At 46.1% G+C, this 19,017-nt stretch overlaps 1 protein-coding gene across 4 annotated transcripts in view; it reads right to left on the bottom strand.

Moving 5' to 3' along the window:
• Positions 1–19,017, bottom strand: part of Ptprn2 (protein tyrosine phosphatase, receptor type N2) — a 752,006-nt gene that overhangs the window by 250,686 nt on the left and 482,303 nt on the right. For all 4 annotated transcript variants that reach the window (NM_031600.2, XM_039111861.2, XM_039111863.2 and 1 more), the window contains one exon: positions 3,307–3,371. In NM_031600.2, coding sequence (NP_113788.1) covers positions 3,307–3,371 — 65 coding nt within the window. The remainder of the gene's footprint in view (positions 1–3,306; positions 3,372–19,017) is intronic.

Genomic DNA, 19,017 nt, shown 5'->3' with positions numbered 1-19,017 from the left:
GGTTTGCTGCAGGAGAGCCGCAGTAGTTTGTGGGGCAGAAGTGCCAGCTCATGGACTTCTAATGGACATTGAAGATGGGTATATTTGTAGGCATACGGTTCCTCTTTGGACAAAATTGTTCCCTGAAGCTTTGAAGAACAGTTGTGGAGCTTGCGCAGGCAAACCTCCTCAACCCTTGAAAGATGTCTGGGAACTCTTTGGAGAGGTTCCTGGGAAAGCTCATCTGGTCTACCAGGTGGGAGGCCTCTCTCCAGCAGGGGGAGTTCAGTTCCACCAGAGTAGTTCTTGCCCCTCTACAAGCATTGCTCTGGACTCCTCCCCACTGTGGTCTTTAGAGCCACTTGGTGGTGGTGATGCTGGACCAGGTAGTCTGTTCTGTCTGCCTTACAGGCTGGGCAGACAGCCTCCTAATCAGTTTATGGCTACCATCAGAACTAGAGGCAGCCCCGCTCCATAATGAGGGAGACCCATGCCTGGTGGAAATTATCTAGGCTGTTTTCTCAGCACATTCTGAGCTCTTCTTTGGGGGCAAGTATAATTGTCCTCTGGAGGAGACACAGCTTCATTAATGTGACTAAAATGTGAAAAGTTTCCAAGGTGTCAGAAATTAGATTTTTGAAATACATCAAAATACCACCCATCTATTCGGGACGTGTGCGTGTGCACCACAACCTCCTCATTTCCTTTAAATTTTGTTTTGAGATATTTCTATTTGGCTTAAAAGGTTTTAATTCTGCTATCTGTCATCACATGTGTGAATTACAAGTGCCTGGAGCAGATCTGTAAATGGCGCTAGATTTCTAGCAATCACACTCTGCTTTACATCCCAGAGTCAGGAATTAGAAGAATTAGAAATACACCAAAAAAAAATCATCAAAATCAAGCTTCCTGAATGAGAGAGTTAAAATTAGGAAAAAGATATGATTAGGTTTCTAAAAATTTTCTCGGCTTGAACCCTCTCCTCCAATTTTGCTCCTGTAAATGTTCTCTGCCTGTCAGCGCAGCTTACGGCCTCGAGTTGGCAAGGGATATGCCAAGGAAACATGTGGAGAGCTGGGCTCAAGGCCATTGCAGTGATACCAGCCAACACTAAAGGTTCGACAGGCATCGGCTCTCAAAGTGGCTTCTGGTCGAGGCAAAGGATTAAAAAATAGATATTTGGAATAAGGGGTTATCTCCAGGAAGCACTGTGGCAGCATGCTGTGCTCCTCTGGGGGCTTCTGGCTTGAATCTCAGAAGAGAAGATGACTAGCATGGCAGAAAGGGGACGCTGAGATCAATAAGGAAGTTCTTCCTGCTAACTCCGTCCAGGCATGTTATATCTGCTATCTCAGAAAACCTGCACAAGATCTTCCAAGGTAGACTGACCTATGTTACAGAAGGGGAAATGAAGCCATGAGGTAGACTGTCTACCGTGAGGTCGGCTGAGGTAGACACTAACTACCTGTGTGGCAGCATAGAACACGGAGCCACAAGTTAGGAAGAAAGACGACCTAGAAGCCATCACTGTAGAACGAGAGAAGATACTTAGGGTGGTGAACACACAGGCAAACAGAGGGAAAGCCTGAACTCGTTGGTAGAAGGAAAGGGCTGGAGGCCAGAGCCTGTTGGGCAGAATAGGGTGGGTCATTGGGAGTCTGAGAACACAGCTTTTCAACCTCTCCACTCCTGGATGAGCAGCTGCATTCTAAGCAGGCCACACAGTAAGCAGGTCCTCAGGCTCAGGGTGGGCTCTTATTAAAGAAGCCAAGAAAAGCTTGGGAGGTGCTTGAGAACCAGGCCTGTCTTGGGCAATGGGGTTGGCCCACTGTACATCCGACTGCCCTTAAGCAGCTGGAGGCCACACTGCAATAAGGGATGAGGTACTCAGCAACCAAGTACATGAATCACACTGTGACCTCCCCTGTGAAGCGAGGTCTTATCACCCCGCCTGCCGCCTGTTTCTGAGTGGCTCAGTCCACAGTCTCTGTGTTTTCTGAGACTGGGCCATACCAATAAGTGCTGCCTGAATGTGGGTTGCTCTCAAAGACTGGGCGCCACCATTTCTCCCCAAAGAAGTAACTGAGCTGCAAACAGCCCAGCACATGAACTCGCCCGTCCCCAGCTAGAGGCAGGCAGTAACATCTAAGTGCCCACTGTCCAGTCTCCTCACCGCACTGTTCTCCCTGACATGCCCACCGCTCCTCACTTAGATAGCGGGGGTTCAGGAAGCCCCAAGACATTTGGCTTCTTTCTTCCTTCCACTTCACTGGCTGCTAAAGAAACAGCAAATAATCAAGAGCGTCTTCAGCTGTCACCTGCTCTGCTTATCCAGCCTGGCCTCAAGAACACACAGAGGAGAGTGACATTTGTCAGGCTTTAGGAATGTCCTTTGAGAAGTTTCTATCAGTTATAGACTCTCGCACTCTGCTGTCAATAACTAAGATGCCCCAGGCACTCAAGCCCTCTTAAGAGCTACCTGGAAGCCCAGGTCTCTGAGAACGGCCACCAATTAAGCAGCTATTGGCTCCAGGAGCCAAAGACCTGGTTGCAAAATCAGAGCTTCCCCCAAAGAACCTTCCAGTCCCTAAGTGGCTCCACAAGGACAAACCGTTGTATAGCAGGGAACACTTACAAACAAGCACTCCTTAATACTTAATTAACTTTAATGACAAGTGCTGTGAAATCTGAATTTCAGACACAAGAGCACAGATTGGCTTTGGTCCACGCTGACTTATGAGTGGCTACACGCAGCTCCCAGGAGGAACCTCAACCACTGTCACATGTGCACTTCATTACACTGTCACTCGGCCAAGAGAGCAGCCACCAGCAAGCACGGAGAAGACAGAGCGTCTGGTAGCAGCGAGGCAATGGCCGGACACCAAAGAGTCTAAGAGCGTCAAGTCACTTCAAGGAAAGATTCATAGCTCTCTGCACCTTTGTTTAAACACACGTGTTTAAATAACAAAGACGCTGACTCTCCAGGGAAAGAGTAATTTCCAGGATCTTACTCCTTTTCAATAATTTAAGTATTACATATCATCATCTTTCCTGGAGCTTCCTATTTGGTTAGTGATAGATTTTTCTTGGGGAGATACAAAACTATGATTTCAAAGGCATAACATCAACAGTCACATTTGCCTACACCATTAGTCAGCATCTATAAACACTGGGAGGACCGACCTCCCACCAGCTGAGCCAACAAGACGGTACTTGGATCACCCACACAATGAGCCAAACCTATGATACTGGATTTAGCCAGCCGGCCAGCACTGAGACACCCGGTGTGAGGGCCTCTCTTGTGAGGATACTCCTCAACCTACTCACCGGCCTGATTCCACTCTGCAGGATGGTCAGTCCAGTTGCCTTCTCCAGCTCATCTTTGTTGTCAACTGTGAGAAGAAAAAAATCAAAAAAAGGTCAGCACAGAAAAGGGTGGGGTATCTGAAAGTGCTCTCTGTTGACGAATTCCCCCAAACAACCTCATGGAGATGCTATGTTGAACAACAGATGGGACATGGGCATGCACAATCCCATGTCCCACTCAGTAGCTGGCCTGCCTCAGCAAAGCACCTTGTGTGCTTTCTATACCATCTTAGAAGGCATGCCATGCTAGGCAGCCTCCAGTCATTGAGGATTTGATGGGAAATCGTATGTAAACACACTCTGCAAACCATAAGTTCTTATTTTAAAACGGCGTAATGTTATGTATATGTCTAAGTCTACACCCACTGAGAAATAATGTTTTGTTACTAGCACTGCATGGACTTGGAAAAAGCTGCCTGTGTGCTTACCTCACCGGATCTGTGACTTATTTCACTCTCCTTTAATCCATGTCTCTATCAGAAACATCCTATGGTAGTTTTGTTTCAATAAAGAGCCACCCTCATCTGCTCCTGACTTCATGTGAGGAAGACTTTCAGAGAACAAATTCTATTTGATATCATGCCAGGAGAAATGAGCTCGGGAAACAATTAGCAGATGTAAATGAAGTCTTAGCCGTGGCAACGTTGGGGCAGCAGACACAGCTGCCCCCACTTCCCAGAGAGGAAGTGTGTCATGAGGCAATTGACCTTGGCTTATGATTCGGTAGAAATATTCCTTTGGATAAATCTCCTGTCATTTCGGAAATAAAAACCAGAAGAAAAGAAAACCTAGAATTTTATTGAAAACCCCATGAACGGGGAGGGCACTGCAATTGTGCTTAATACTGAACGAGATAGCAAGAAAAGATCAGATGGGCTCGCCTCATAATGTGACACACCTGTGCGGATCTTGGGTAATGGAATTATGTCTTTGAGAGGTATACAAACGATATCCCATTACAACCCACCTGCCTCCTCTACCTCCGGGGACTTTCGTTGTCTTATAGAAAAAAGACTCCCTCTTTAACAACAGGACATAAGTTTTTACACATAGACAGTCCCCGCTGTACCGAGAGACTGAGGTGGACATAAGGCAATCCAGGGTAGGGATGGAGAACTGTAGGACCTCTTTGGGTGGTGGGATGATGTGGGGTGGAGGCAAGTGACTGCACAGCTTTAGAACTTGGATGGCAGGAGACTGTTCCTTGAGGTATAAAGTGATTGGTTTTCAAGTCTCTTGTATTGTCTGGTGGCTATTTGGAGTGGTCTAACAGCAACTCTAAATAGGTTCCTATACATGGAATTTATAAACACTCCAGTTCCTGCTAGAGAGCAGAGATTGCAGACTTAGAGACTTTTACAGAAAGCAGTCAGCCAATATGTGACTAGGCTGAATAGCCTAACCCAGGGTTAGCCTAGTCTTCTTAGAAAGCAGTTGAGTATCTTAGGGCTGGTGGGCAGTGTCTCTGTGACTCCGTAGTGTCACCTTGGTGTGGAAAGGCAGCACACCTGCCTGGGTGGCTGCTTGAGGGAAAGTTTAGTTACAGAAGCAGCCCAGGCTGAGGAGGCAATTCTTCCAAACTTCTGGAGGGAGCTAGCTGAACAGCCACCCCAGGGATGCCATGTAAGGCTGCAAGAAGTAGACCACCGTCACTCCTGAGACTTGGAGACCTTGTCCTGGGAAACCACAGACAAATGCTCTAGGTGTGAAAGCCCCTCTGGAATTCTTCAACTCACCCAACCTGGACATTTCTGTTGGATGTATACACAAGTATGGCGTTCGATGAGCAACCCTGAACGAGTTCAGTCAACAATATCAACAGCGAGAGCATGTGTTATGGCTTGGTTGGCAGCATGGCCTCTCAGGGTCTCACCCACTACTTGGCAAGCCGCTTTCAGTGCATGACCACACATGCTTAGACTCTCCTGGGCAGAGCTGCACAGCTCGTCCACTGCTTTTCAGGGCAGGGAACCTGCTTTGCCATTCCGAGCTTGGCACTTTTCTGACTGCCTGACCAGCACTCTGTTGTGCTTTGGATGTGCCTCCTACCCCTCTGGCCTCTGTGAGTACGGTCTGGCCACTTCAAGGCCATTGACAGGTGGGTGAGGTGTTGTCTGACCTTGCAGGGTCTGCTCACGAAAGTGCAGAATCAATTCTAAAGGGCAGAGCCAGGCTGGGATGTGGTTCAGTTGGTAGAGTACAGAAAACTCTTAAGTAGAGGCAACAGGCTCAGTTGTTACATAGCAAACTTGAAAAAAGCCTGGACTACCTGTCTGAAGAAGAAGGAGAAGAAGAAAAAGAGAGGGTGGTGGTGGTGGTGGTGGAGGAGGAGGAGAAGGGGGAGAAGGAGGAGGAGGAAGAGGAGGAGGAGGAGGAGAGGGAGAGAGAGAGGGGGAGGAGCGGGGAGGGGAAGGGGGAAGGAAAGAAAGACCTTTTCTCAAACTAACCTAAGCACAAGTATGTATTGGAATCTAAATAATGAGGTAAATAAACAACAGTGACACATCCGCTGAACACTTGGTTCAGCTGAGCTCCAAGACAGGCTCCGTTCACAGTTTACCTTGCAAAACCCTTGAAGCCACCGAGACTGTAGGTTCCCATCTATACCCTACAAACAGGACAGAGGACAGCAAGTGTACTACTGAGGAAAGAGTCTGCGTCTCTGAGCTCTGGGTCACGACCCACTGTCATCTATAGCTTCTGTGCTTAGGGTCTGTGACAACCCATAAGGAACAATACCCTCACAGGCCTACCAAAATATTGATTTACACTCTGGAAACCTGGGAGTTTGAGACTTGCTCTGACAGTCTGGGAAAGACAGTCTGTTCTAAAGAGCTACCACCGAGACCTGAAAGAAGGGGTCACTCATCAAAACTTGGAGAAAGTGAGGAGCAGTTGAACAGCTGTTAAAGCCTAGACCGGCTGTCGAGCTATGTGGAGGGGAGGCTTCTGGTGGAGAGAGCAGAGTATCAGGTAGACTGTAAGGGGTGGGGCCGGGTGGTCAAACGATGGGGTACCTATTAGAGGGGGTGGGGTCATCTGGTAGAGGGGCAGAGGACCAGGTAGAAAGGGTGGGGCTCTAGTAGGAGCCAGTGATGATCCAGGTTTTGGTGAACCTTTCATGACAAAGCAGAATGTTTGGTTCTTCACAAGTGCCTTGAGGTCATCTGAGAAGGAGGTTTTGACCTATGCAGCACACAGACCATTCAAGGCCTTTATGAGATGGGATATCTTTGAATGACACAGTCTTGTGTCCCGCCAGGCCATCTGAGCACTCTATGAAATTCTGTGTATACTGTTATCTTGATTCTCACATCTGAGCTCCTTGTTCCACTTATCAGTGGCCCAGTTGTACTGGTACAGGTCAGTCTGTTTGGTCACCAGGCAGGGCCTCTGGTGCCTCCTGAGTCCACTGCTTCCCTGTCTTACCTCTGTCTTCATTCTGAGGACACAGGGTCTGTCTACATTTCTTTCCTGTACTTGGCATCTCTGGCAGAGCCTCCCCACCCTACCAGCATCTTGCCACTGCATGTCTTAAAAGCCCAGGTAAGGCTATTCCTAAGACACTTGCCCTAAACTATGGGGTCAATCACATTCCTGCCTGGTAAGTAGTCTCCTATCCAGCCTCCATCCACCATGGCTCAGCTCTCAGTACAGGGAGGATCTCCCATCTCGGAACCTTTAAGAAATTTTTTAAGGGTCTATTTTCAAATTTACTTTGAGCCAGTGTGGTTCAGTTACAGTTGAACAGAAAACACTGAACCCCTGTTCATCTCTGTTGGTCTAGCTCCCTACACCCAAGTAAAAGTTAGAGTAGAAAATTACTAACAGGCGAGCTTTCCTAGAAACCTGCCAATATGACTCTTATATTCCTGATAAGCTTCAAAATAATCAAAATGTAACATACAGAGATGAACCTACATATGGTCTGTTAAGCAATAGAGAAAGGTTAAGCATCAGAAGGAAAGGTAATGCCTAGATGAAGTGTAAGGCCAAGCCTTCCTGATAACTCAGCCAAAGAAAGGGAGGAAGGGACCTGGGTTGTAAAAGCTGTTCTCTGTGTTCACAGTACCCACCATTCTGGGCTCTCATCTCTGGCTCTGAGAAGTCATAAAGCAAGCGGCCTTGTTTTCTGTTCTGTCTTCACTGCTTTCATTATGAAGTGAGGGTCCAGGTTTCTTACACCTCACATCTACGTTAGGGAACCCCGAGCATCAGTCTATAGTCCCTAACATGTGGCTCGGACTACAATGCTTCACGATCCTCAGCGTTTGCTCTGTGAATGGCTGTGAGGATTATGTAGGGATGTAGGCTTTGAAGACAGCAGATTACAATCTTCCTTCCCATGAGAGGTCACATGTATTTCCCAGTCTATGTGCTGCTATGGAAGAATGCCTGTATTTGGTCAATCTACTCTGCAGTGTTCCTAGGCTCTTTACCCAGAATGCACCAGGGCGGCTGTCTGCCTCCCTACAGGTAAGCTTTCTTTGTTTCCACCTGAAAGGCCATGCAAGTAAACGGAAAGGTCAGGATAATAGGTGCAGAAGACACCCCATAGGAGGGGCCTGCCTCTGTCTTCTACTGCATTCCTGTGGTCCTTGGTTTGCTCTGTTCAGCAGAGTCCCCCTATTTATACATTTGAGCGAGTCTTCCTTTCCTCCAGGGCACGAGGAGCAATTAAGTGTCTTTATTGGGTGCCGGTAAATGTGGTTGTGGCATATTCTCTGGGCCCTGGGCGGGAAAGGCTTCACTGAGAGTGGGGATGACTATAATGGCCACGCCCCCTATCTGTTTAGTCATTCATACCACAATCTGTTCACATCAGGCATCAGAGCACAACTCTCTAGCTCCCTCAGAAAGCATCGTTGTCATCAGGAAACCTGTGGTGGCCTGAAGAGGTGGCAGGTGAGCAGGATTTGGGACAGCCATGTTCCAGAAGTTTTATGATTGTACTCCCCCCCCACCCCCGCCCCAGAGAAATCCCTTCTGTCTCCTGTCCCCTCTGTCCTAGCTCTTGGGTACTCAGGGCCCTAAGCTCTTTTGTCATCTGTGGCATGTCTCTGGCTTCGGTTCTCCAGCCCTGCCAAGCCCTTCTCCTTTTGCCTCCCTGTGCCGTGCTTGGAAGGCTCTCACTGTGTAGACAATAGAGGCTGGGCGATTTTGCCTTTCTCCTTGTTATGTTTATGTTAAAGAATTTATCTTAAGCATTCACCCCAGTCTTCCTGTTTGTCTACCTCTGTAATTTTTCTTTCTTTATTTTTTTATTATTTATTATTTTTATTATTTATTAACTTATTCATTTAGCGGGGGAAGGGCTCTCTTGCCATGGTGTATATTAACGACAGAGCTCAACCTACAACCTATCTTGCTTTCATTCCTACTGCTCAACTCTTAGGGATGTCTTGCTCGGCCACATGTTCAAATTTCAGCTGAGTTCTTGTTTTTGCTAAGCTTTGGACTTGGAGCTAGCATGCATGATGAGAGCCGACCAGTGAGCCAGCGCAGCATGGGGACAACGAAAGAAACCGCTTTAACCGAGGCAGACAGCAAAGCAGAAAGCCCATTTTTATCTTCACGCGAGACAAAAAAGGGTTTCCAAACACTAAAAAGAAGTCCTTTAAAATTAAATTCACTAGATGAAGGATATGCAAATTACCTGAAGAAGCGGAACCCTGTAATGTTCTCAAAATTCTGCAATAGCCTATTTAATTAGTATTTTAATTTATCAGAATAATTCTTTGCACTTGACAATTTATGCAGCATTCCATATAATTAAGCACGTAGCGACAGTGGAGTAATTTTGCCTCTTCTCTTTATCCCTGATATTTTAACCTGAAAGAATGTGCAGAAGTCTCTTCTGTAATCTGAATTACAATGGGGACAACTTAATGGGGTCCCTCTGCTGGCAAGCTGAGCTGGGAGGGCTGCCTAGGTGCAGTGCTACCCAGGGGGCTGACTCCCTATGGACAGTGGCCTTGTCCCTATGGAAAGCTCCCTTGGTGGGGCTCCACACTATCTATATTCCTACACCCAGAAATCTCAGAAGGCTGTGTGGCAGATCCTCTATGATCTAGATTCCTTGTGGGTCCCATGCCTCTTCCCTGATAATCAGTCTTTCTGACAAGTCTTGGGTTCTCTATGCACTGGTGTGTGTGTGTTGTGTGTGTGTGTGTGTGTGTGTGTGTGTGTGTGTGTGTGTGTGTGTGTGTGTGTCTGTGTCTGTGTCTGTGTCTGTGTGTGTGTCTGTGTGTGCAGCAGACTGGCTTTCTCTCAGGTTTGGCCTGTTGGCACAGTTTTAAATAGCTGAGGTTAGATCTAAAACCCTCTCCAAAATAGTGTGTGGCCTCCAGAACACTGTGTGACTAGGCTAGAACAGGGCAGTGGAAGTTGTTACAGCTCAACTATCCTAGCCTTGATGAGCCCATGGGCCATTCTGTCACCTTCCTGGACCTAAGAGGCCTCCTCTGTGAGATGGGATGATGGAAGCCTGGAGATGAGACATTTCACTACACACCAAGTTCAATATTTCCTATCAGCTGACTTCCTGGAACTCTCTGAACTCACACCTGGACCAATCCTCTATGGGAAGAGGGCGGAAACAGGGCAGTGTTATAGGAGGTGACACACAAAAGGATACTCAGGACTACAGTCAGACATGAACTTATTGGCCTCTACAGCTAACTCTGCCTAGGTGCCCAACAGCTCAACCCAAACCCTTGACCTTACCTGCTTCTTTCTTCACATCTGTTCCCACTGGCGTTTTCAGCCACCAGCTACAATGGGGACACTTCCGTTCTTCCCACACCTGTTCTTCCCTGGTGTCCCCCAGCTTCCAGCTGCTCAGCCTTGGACTATGTTAGTCCCCTCTTTAGATTCCAACCATCTAGCCCATTGGCCAGTTTTAGAGTTCTACCAGACATGTGTACTGAGTCCAGCTGCACTCTCCACCCCTGCACACCCTTCCAGGCCCCACATACTCTGGTGGGGATCTGCAGTAGTGCATGTATCTGAGCCACCCTCTCTGTTCACACTTCCTTCATCTGCACTGCCTAGGAAACCTTGTCAGGATATGGGTATGCACATGTGGGGCCTGAACACCACAAGCTCTCAGGTGGCAGAAGAGACAAAGGGACTGACACACCAATCTCAAGCCTCAGATTGTGGAGGATCAAGAAATCTCTGCAAACACATCACTGTCACAGCAGACTAGGAGTCTGTTGTGTTCCTCGCCTGCATCCCTGGTTCTGGGAGTACTCATGCGTGCAGAGCTCATGTTCACTATGCATAGTTTGCAGGTCAGCTGCCTGTTAGCCTCAGACAAGACAGGGCCCTCTGTGTTTCCTGATTCATCTGTGAGAGAGCTCAACAGTAAATCAGTGTGTGATAAACTCATCTTGGGCAACAGGATTGCTTTCCCTCCTTACTGAAAGATTCATCCAAGCGGATCATGGTGACTTCTCTGGGCATACCCTCCTGTGTTATGGGGGCGTGGGTAAGTGTGCACAGCACCAAGGAGCTGTCATGGCATGTGTGTATGATCGCCAAGCAGGTCGCACAGGCAGCCTGGAAGCTTGGGGGAGAGGGATAATGCTATGCTCCTGGTGGGATGAGGAGTGACATATAAGATTTTATTATATTGCCAAGAATGACACACAGTTTAAAACCTGTGGATCTCTAGAGTTTTTCCATTGAATATATCCGATGTGTGATGGTGGTGGGTAACCAAAACTGTGGAGATTGACTACTGCACCAAACACATGTTCATTTTTATATGTGTCAGTCTGGACACAAAAAGCTTGAGTCCTTGCCATTAGGGACGAGGTAGATAGGACGCCAGGGTGATATGCTTCTCTCTTTATGCAAACACTCATGCTGACTAAAATTTCAGTGAATTTTTAATAAAAGAATAAGATAAAATCCCAGCTTTGTTTAACTATTTTATTGAAACTTTGCTATCAATGATGTGTTGCCTTATGATCTTAACAGTGCGATTAAGTAAAATAATTATTTTCAATATATAATCTCTGCCTTCCATTGTTCTGTATGCACAGTTACAGCTGGATGGCATCTGCCTACCTATGTCAAGTTCCCCAAAATTTCTGATAATTCAATAACTTGTGAAAAGGGGAAGACTATGTGCCTACAGGTCAAAACACACTGACATTGGCATTACCCGCTTCTTTAACCCATTCCTTATCCAAACCCTGCTTGCCCCCAGAGAAACCAGCTTTAATTTGTGGCAAAACTGTAACTTTATATCTTGTTTTGTCTTTTGAGACAGGGGTCTTCCTACGTTGCCTTAGCTTCCATAAATCTTCCTGTTTAGACCAAGCTGGCCTCCAATTCGTAGAGACCAGCACGTCTCTGCCACCTGAGCCCCGACCCCTTCAAAGTGATTCCCAGCACAGCTTCTTAAGCTGTGGCTCTCAGCCCCAGATGGGGGTCACATAACTAAATGTGGGAACTGTAAAAATCTGGCAACAGTGAAAGACTTTACAATGTGCAAAACATGAAAATTATCTCAAAATTATACACATAATGAATCCGAGTCAAAACCTGGCAACAGTCACTGGTGTTGTATCACACAACTTCACCTCAGCTTTGTTTCTGAACACACAACATGCACACGTTGCATAGCGCATGGTACCATGCCACATAGCACCACCGAATGTGGCCCGAAGCACCTCAGTTCAGACTGGAGAGCACTGTGTATAATGAGCTGGAGGGTTATTGTTCTATATGCAGTTCTCTCCTATTAGAGAAATATCATGGCTTAATTATGGAAAACAGGGGCTTTTGGTATTTTCCTACTGTAATTCCTCAGCATGCTAGTATCAAATTAATACATCTTTGGATTGGGTTTTATGAGAATGCTTGGTTTTAAAAATTGCTATTTGATGACCTGCTGGCAAGATGTGCCTACTGGTGCAATGAGTGGGATTAACCAACCACTTTTTAAAAGGCCCTTAAGGCCCGCTCCATGAGAGAGAACCCATCCGTACCTGAAGCTGGCAATAATATCAAGAACCTATATCTGGAGAGGGCATGAGCTCTCGGGGAAATATATTATGTTAAGTAATTATGTCAAAAATGGCTCCTAATGACATACTGCATTGCCAATCAATCAGTCCATCACTCAACTATCATTCGAGAAGCTTTTTCTTACTTTATATTGGAACTAACACAGAGCTCCACAGAGAACAAGAGACTTCAGAATCTTCAGCCAGAAATGTGATGTAAGAAGTACAGAAAGATTCTAGGAACTAGAGGTGATGGGTAACATCAAAGAAGTGGTGTTTTCCACACCCAACAGGGCAAGTGCACGGATGAACACACAGCAACTGATAGTGCTCAAGACCTCCACAGGTGCTAGACAGACCAAACCCTCACAGGGAAAGGGGAGGAGGGCGGAGGGCATGCAATTCCTCCCTTAGCTGAGGTGCCACTGGCATTTTATTACTTCTGGGAGAAGAAGAGTCAGTTTTCTTCAGTGACATTGTGTATACCAATCACACTGTGGGAAGGCCTCACACCCAGGAATAGTTGCCCAACATAAACTGGATGCAATCCCGGCAGGGGAGGTGGAGAATATGAAGTTTGGTGGGAAGGGAGGTGGAGCGGATATAAGAGGATTTGGAAAAGGGGGGTGAATATGAACTAAATACATTGCATACAATTCTCAAAAAGTTAATAAAAGCATGGATTAAAAATACTGCTTGAGTCATTAACTTGAGCTTCAGGACAAGGAAGTCAATGAATTTGGGGTTGAGATTAGGATATAATATCCAGCATTTTATGAAATGGCCCTAAACCCACTTTTGCCTTTTGATTAGAACATCAAAATATCTACCAACTCTGAAGAGGGTCTGTGTTCTAAGGCATCGAATTCAACTGGGATTTAGTTTTCTCTGTAAAAATAAACTCATGCGTACGTGTCACTCATGTGTAAATTTGCTTTTGTTTTTATTGAATGGCAAAATAATATGAATCGCAAATAGCTCAAAAATGGATCTTTTCACGGTTTGTTATCAGCACGTGATTGGTTTGCATACCTACTACATGTTACTGACACGTGGGAGTGGTGGTGAACAGGCGTTGTGCATACAGACAATTCAGCAAGCTCCGAGCTTAAGGACAGAGGGATGGACCTGTGGCCTAGCAAGGATTTCAGACCTTGGCTATTACATCACCATCCTTATGTCACTGATAACAGAGGTAGGATGACTTTCTCTGAGCTCACCACATGAGGACTCTTTCATGGGAGTCTTGTAACTTCTGGTGCTTTCCTCCAGCTCTGGTTTAGGGTCACTGTAGCCAGTCCCTTCCCAGGGTCCACATGGTGGAAAAGCTTCATTGTGAGCAGCAAACTAGGATAAAGTTGGCCATTGAAACAGCAGGAGCAGTGGTGGTGATCATTCATATCAGCCTAAGATGCGCCCAGCATCCAGAGTGTTTCTGTACGATGTTGTGATCCATGATGAGTAACTTCGCAACACAATGAATGTTTGATGCTAACGGCCTTTTGTCAAGTCAACTTAAAGTAGCAGGTTGCCATAGTGCCAAGATGCTCATTTTTTTCAAGTGTCAGAATTAATAAATACCCCAGAATGTAACTTACCCTATAGATACTTATAGAAACCAGAGATGCCATTTTAGTAGAGCTCTATAGAAAAGGTAGGAGAAGTGAGATGTCTCTGTCCTTCCGGAACTATCAAACCATCAGTTTATGTTATAGACCTGACTTATTTCTCAAGGATTTACATATTAGAAGTTTGGAAATGTTAAGAAGGGTTGGGACTGTTAAGAGGAGGGGGGTCACTAAAGGTGCTTCTCTGGGAGGGACTTAAAGTGCTTCCCCAGGATCTGGTTAATTCTGAAGAAAGATGTTAGATGGCAACGTCTGGCTTCTGTCTTACCACATAATTGGCACTTCTCCAGGGCTGTCTTTATGATGTGATCTACCTGGGGTCCATACAGAGCCCATGTCCAACTTTTTAGATCACAATCTGTTAGCTACATAGTTCTCTTCTGTTACCTATCCTTAGTACTTTGTTTAGACAATTGAAAACTGACCAACACAGCTTTCCTGGGTATTTTCTTGTGTAAAGAGGCCACTTATAAGTGATGGCAGGCTTCCTTCCTCTCTAAGATGTCTGTACAGAAGTTGTAATAAATGGAGTTGCTGGTGTTGAACCCTAGCAACAACAAAAATGTAACGCTGAGATGTTAGGAAGGGGGAAAGCTTTGAATACATGTGCTTGAAGCCAGGAGCATGAGGAGGTCAGGGAGGATGGACTTCATGTATACACAGTGGCAAGATTCATCAGCAGATCATGGAGGATGGATCTTCTATACTCAAGGTTGCAAGACGGGGGTCATGGAAGACGTGTCTAATGCACATGCGATGACAAGAGCTACCAGGAGTTCATAAAGGATGTCTGTATCTAAGAAAGACTTTGGTGAGTTTAAAAATGTTGTGCTTACAGAAAAGTACTTCTGTTAGGATATCTGTCAGTAGCTACCTGTGCAAGACCTTACCACCATCCTCATAGCCAAGGATAGTAGTCAAGTATAATTGTTTCAAAACAACTTTGGTAACCTCCTTTCCCCCAGCATCAACTCTGAGTATGACTGGGCATATCAGTGCAATGTCCTATGTCCTTGTGCATTCATTTTGTCGGTGGAATCTGTTTTCTACTTTAAGCTAACAATTTGCACACATAATTTTTATGCATGCATGTGTACTCATGTATGTGTGTGTGCGCGTGCTCGCGCGCACGCACACACACACACACACACACACACACACACACACACACACACACACAGAGGCTCTTGTCATCAACATATGGGATATATTCTGGGAAACATACCATTGTGTGATTTTGCAATTGTTGAAACGTAACAAGAAACACTTCTACGATATAGTCTATGCAGCTCAGCTACCACCACGAGCTCTTGCTACTATCAAGAGCTGTCCAGGCTGCTGTCAGGACTGATGAACATTATGCAATGTTTTATCCTAAAGTCCTTTTTGTATTAAGTAAATCCTCTAATAATATATGAGAGTTCAATACGGTGAACATACAGCATGTCACATGCCCCATGTCTCCTTACTGTGCAGTATTTCGTGCTGGACTTTCATAGGACTGCCCATGCAGTAAGCCTGGTTACTTCACTATCTCCACTAACACTTGAATAATGACATTCTGATGTGTGATGCTGGTCTCAGAACAGCACTTCTCTTCTCAGGACTACCAGAGCACCCCTTTGTGACACCGATTTAGCACACTGCAAACCTGCGTGTCTGTGTGTTTGTCTACATGTGCACACCTTGTGCACATGTGTAAGGAGGTCAGAAAGTGACATTAGGAATCTTCCTTCCCACATTATTTCTTGAGACAGATTCTCTCACTGGGCCTGGAGATGGGTGACTTGTGTACGTTGGCTGGCCAGGGAGCCCTAGGTAGATCCTACCTCTGCCTTCATGTTGGGGCTTCAGAGACATTTTATCATGACAGTGGGAGCTGGTGATCCAAGGTCCTCATCTCCCAGCCCAGAAAATCCATTTTAATCGCAACCTTTGTTCACCCACACATATTGTATTTCTAGCACTTTGCATTGTCCTTTTGAATGAAAGTTTGAATTCTCTACTTTCCTTTTCAGCTGTGGTTCTGAAGATCTTGGAAATCCTGTCTGACCAACTCACAAGCCAATAGTCTAATAATGAATGTAAACAGTGAAGGCATCATGTGTCCATGCTTGTGAGTCAGATGCTCTCCTGCCAACAAAGCCTCAGCCTCTGGTTGGTGTGGACCTGCCCAACACTACACTTCTTCACACACTTTCCACTTCTCACTCCTCTGCTTGCAGGTTCACTACTCTGTTTTATCTCGTTTGGGCCCCACAAGACAATGCTTTTTTATAACACATACCTTGTTAGATACATTCACGCACTAACATTTTTTTTCTCATTATTACTTCTGTATCTGGGATCTTCCTGTGGTCTGCAATAAATACTCTCACATGAATCTAAATTAACCTGAACAGGACTCCATGGCGACAAGCTCATCTGTCTGAATGCATCTTTGTTTAACTCCTGCTCTTTGTGTAACCCTTCTTATTAAAGCACACACTCACATGGTAGCTCCTTAGGTTTGGTGATGGTTTGTCCCCAAAGGCCTACATGCTGAAAGCCTGGTTCCCAGGGTGGTGTGCTAGGTGCTAGAACCTGGTGCCAGGTCTTCAGATAAAGGAATCAGAGCTGTTTTCCTGACAAAATGTTATAAAAGAACAACCCTGGCCACAGATCTCCCACCTCCTGCCTTACTGTTGTCTCTCTGCTAGTTCCACCGTTGCGAAGCTGTTGCCCTAAGCTCTCCCCAGAAGTCAAGCATATGGTGTTGCAAAACTGTCAGCTAAATAAACCTCTTTTCTTTACAAGTTACCTAGACACAAGTATTGTGTTGCAGGGATAAGAAACAGATGCACAGTGGCTGTTTTAGGGCGGTGGTTCTTTACCCATCAGCAATAGGTAGGGGAGTGTATCGTGGCTTCTTCTCCAGCCTGGGCAATTGAACATCAGCATGAGTTGAGCTGTCTTTCTTTTCAGATGCTGTCTATCTTCCTTGGCTGCTTTTAAGATGCCTACTGTCTTTGACGCTCTGCATCCCACTATCAGGAATCCAGATGCAGGCTTCCTCTCTGGAAGCAGATGACTTGGACTTATACCAGTGGTTGAAAAATCTTAGCTATGGCATCTTTCTATATGCCTGTGGACTACAATTTCCTTCATATCACCCCTGAAAAGTATTCAGGGTTTTCAACCATTTCTGGAATCTTGACCTCTCTGTGCTCTTTTCACCTGTCTCTATGTAGGCTGCCTTCTGGAGTATTCCATCAACTCTTTGTCTGAAAGTGACAACATCTAAGATTTTCATTTGTTGCCCGTCCTTCCCTCTGAATTCTGCTCACGGTGTCTTGGTGAATTTTGAGATTTATTTTGATATGGACTTTTGGAATTTTACCTGTTGGGATTCTCTTGTGTCTGGAATGAAAGGGCAATCCTACAGAGTACATGCATTTCCTCCCTCTGGGAGTCTGGAGGTCCTTTCACATTGTCATTTAATTCTGCGCTTAGGATGTTACAGATGGCTCAGGTGAAGTTCTGTCACAGATGTGGCCATCCCCATGAGCATCCTCCTCCCACACAATTACAATATTGAATACAGACACTTTCCCTCCAGGAGAAACGTGGACTCAAGGGAACTACTGTCAATGTTTGTTTGTTCTGGTGCCAACACCTGGGGCTTGGGCTTTATGTGGCAGACCTCTCCTCTCTTGGTTATGGTCAGCAGGCCTCTGTTCTCCTGGTGGTAGACAGCAGGCCTATGCTACCTTGGCTGTGGTCAGCAGGCATCTGTTCTCCTGGCTGTGGTCAGTAAGCCTAGCATTTGCTTTCTACTCTCTCCAGAGATTACAAGGTCATATATAAGAGCATAAGCTTAAGGACATACTCTTAGGATGAAAGTCAACATCAAACATCCATTTAGGTCTCTGGGCTCCTGTTCCTTCTATATTTAGGGTCTTGAAGAACCTGTGATGGTTAGACAGCTAAGATGTTGTTTTCTAGCCAGTATTTGGAGGGCATTCTGACTAAGGGGCAGTAGCTATTTCTTCCAGTAAACTGGTGGAAAATGGGAACCCTAGTCATTTTCTGAGGTGCTCCTGTGCCATCCCCACTCTGCTGAGCTTTGAACAGAGACTCCTGGGAAGCTGAACATCAGGAAGCCTGGTGACTGAATGTGACACCAACTACACACACAAATGAACATGCCCAGTGCATTCTGGATCTTCTGTGCTCTTGCAACTGGGGTGGTCTGGAAGAGGCCAGGGTGCCTTGCATCTGAGTGGTTGTGGGTAGGAAATGGTTTAGGCCTTTGTATCTTCTATGAACTCACTCCAGTCCCTGTAGGGAGCAAATGGCCACAGAGCCTTACCTGAGGCTCACAGGAAAATAGTCCCCAGGTCCAGGTCAGTGACTGTCCATATGACAAATGCTGTCTCAGTTCCTTTCAGTCACAAGACAACTGTGATAACAGACTGAAAGCTGCCGCTCACGGTGGTTGGAAACTACCCCCCCCCCCAGAAACTGCTACATGTGTGTCTTTGAGGGGACATGGTCCTGTCATCTGTAGAGTATGGACCAACTCTTTAATAAGACTACCTCCTGCCTCAGGCTTATTCCCACTCCCACTTCCAGCCTCACAGGAAACCCTGACCAAGTCTGTTGACACCCACCCCCTCCCCTACAGCCCCACACTGGGGTGGTTCTAGGCTCACGGTTGTGTATTTCCAAGCTTGATATTTCAAACACCCCATGTAAATGGGGGCATGGAACACACAACAATGTGGAAAGCCAGGCATGGATGCCAGAACTCTCTGCTGCCACTCTCCTTGGAACAGAAAGGTCAATTTGTCAGCGCTTATGCTTCAGGTTCTGGGACAGTATAAGCAGCAAATGAATGAAACTTTTATGTGAGGGTCTCTGGTGAATCTGCGGGGAGGCGGGTGTCATGGGGAGGCAGGCGTCAGTGAGCCGCAGCTCAGCCCTTCCGAGATAATAATGACAGGCTGGTAAAAGCCAATGTCAGCTTCAATTTCTAAGTCATT

The sequence above is a fragment of the Rattus norvegicus genome, chromosome 6 (assembly GCF_036323735.1).
Source record: "Rattus norvegicus strain BN/NHsdMcwi chromosome 6, GRCr8, whole genome shotgun sequence".
In the NCBI taxonomy this organism is placed as follows: domain Eukaryota; kingdom Metazoa; phylum Chordata; class Mammalia; order Rodentia; family Muridae; genus Rattus; species Rattus norvegicus.
Note: the sequence above shows the minus strand (reverse complement) of the source record. Positions and strands in the feature narration are given on the sequence as shown.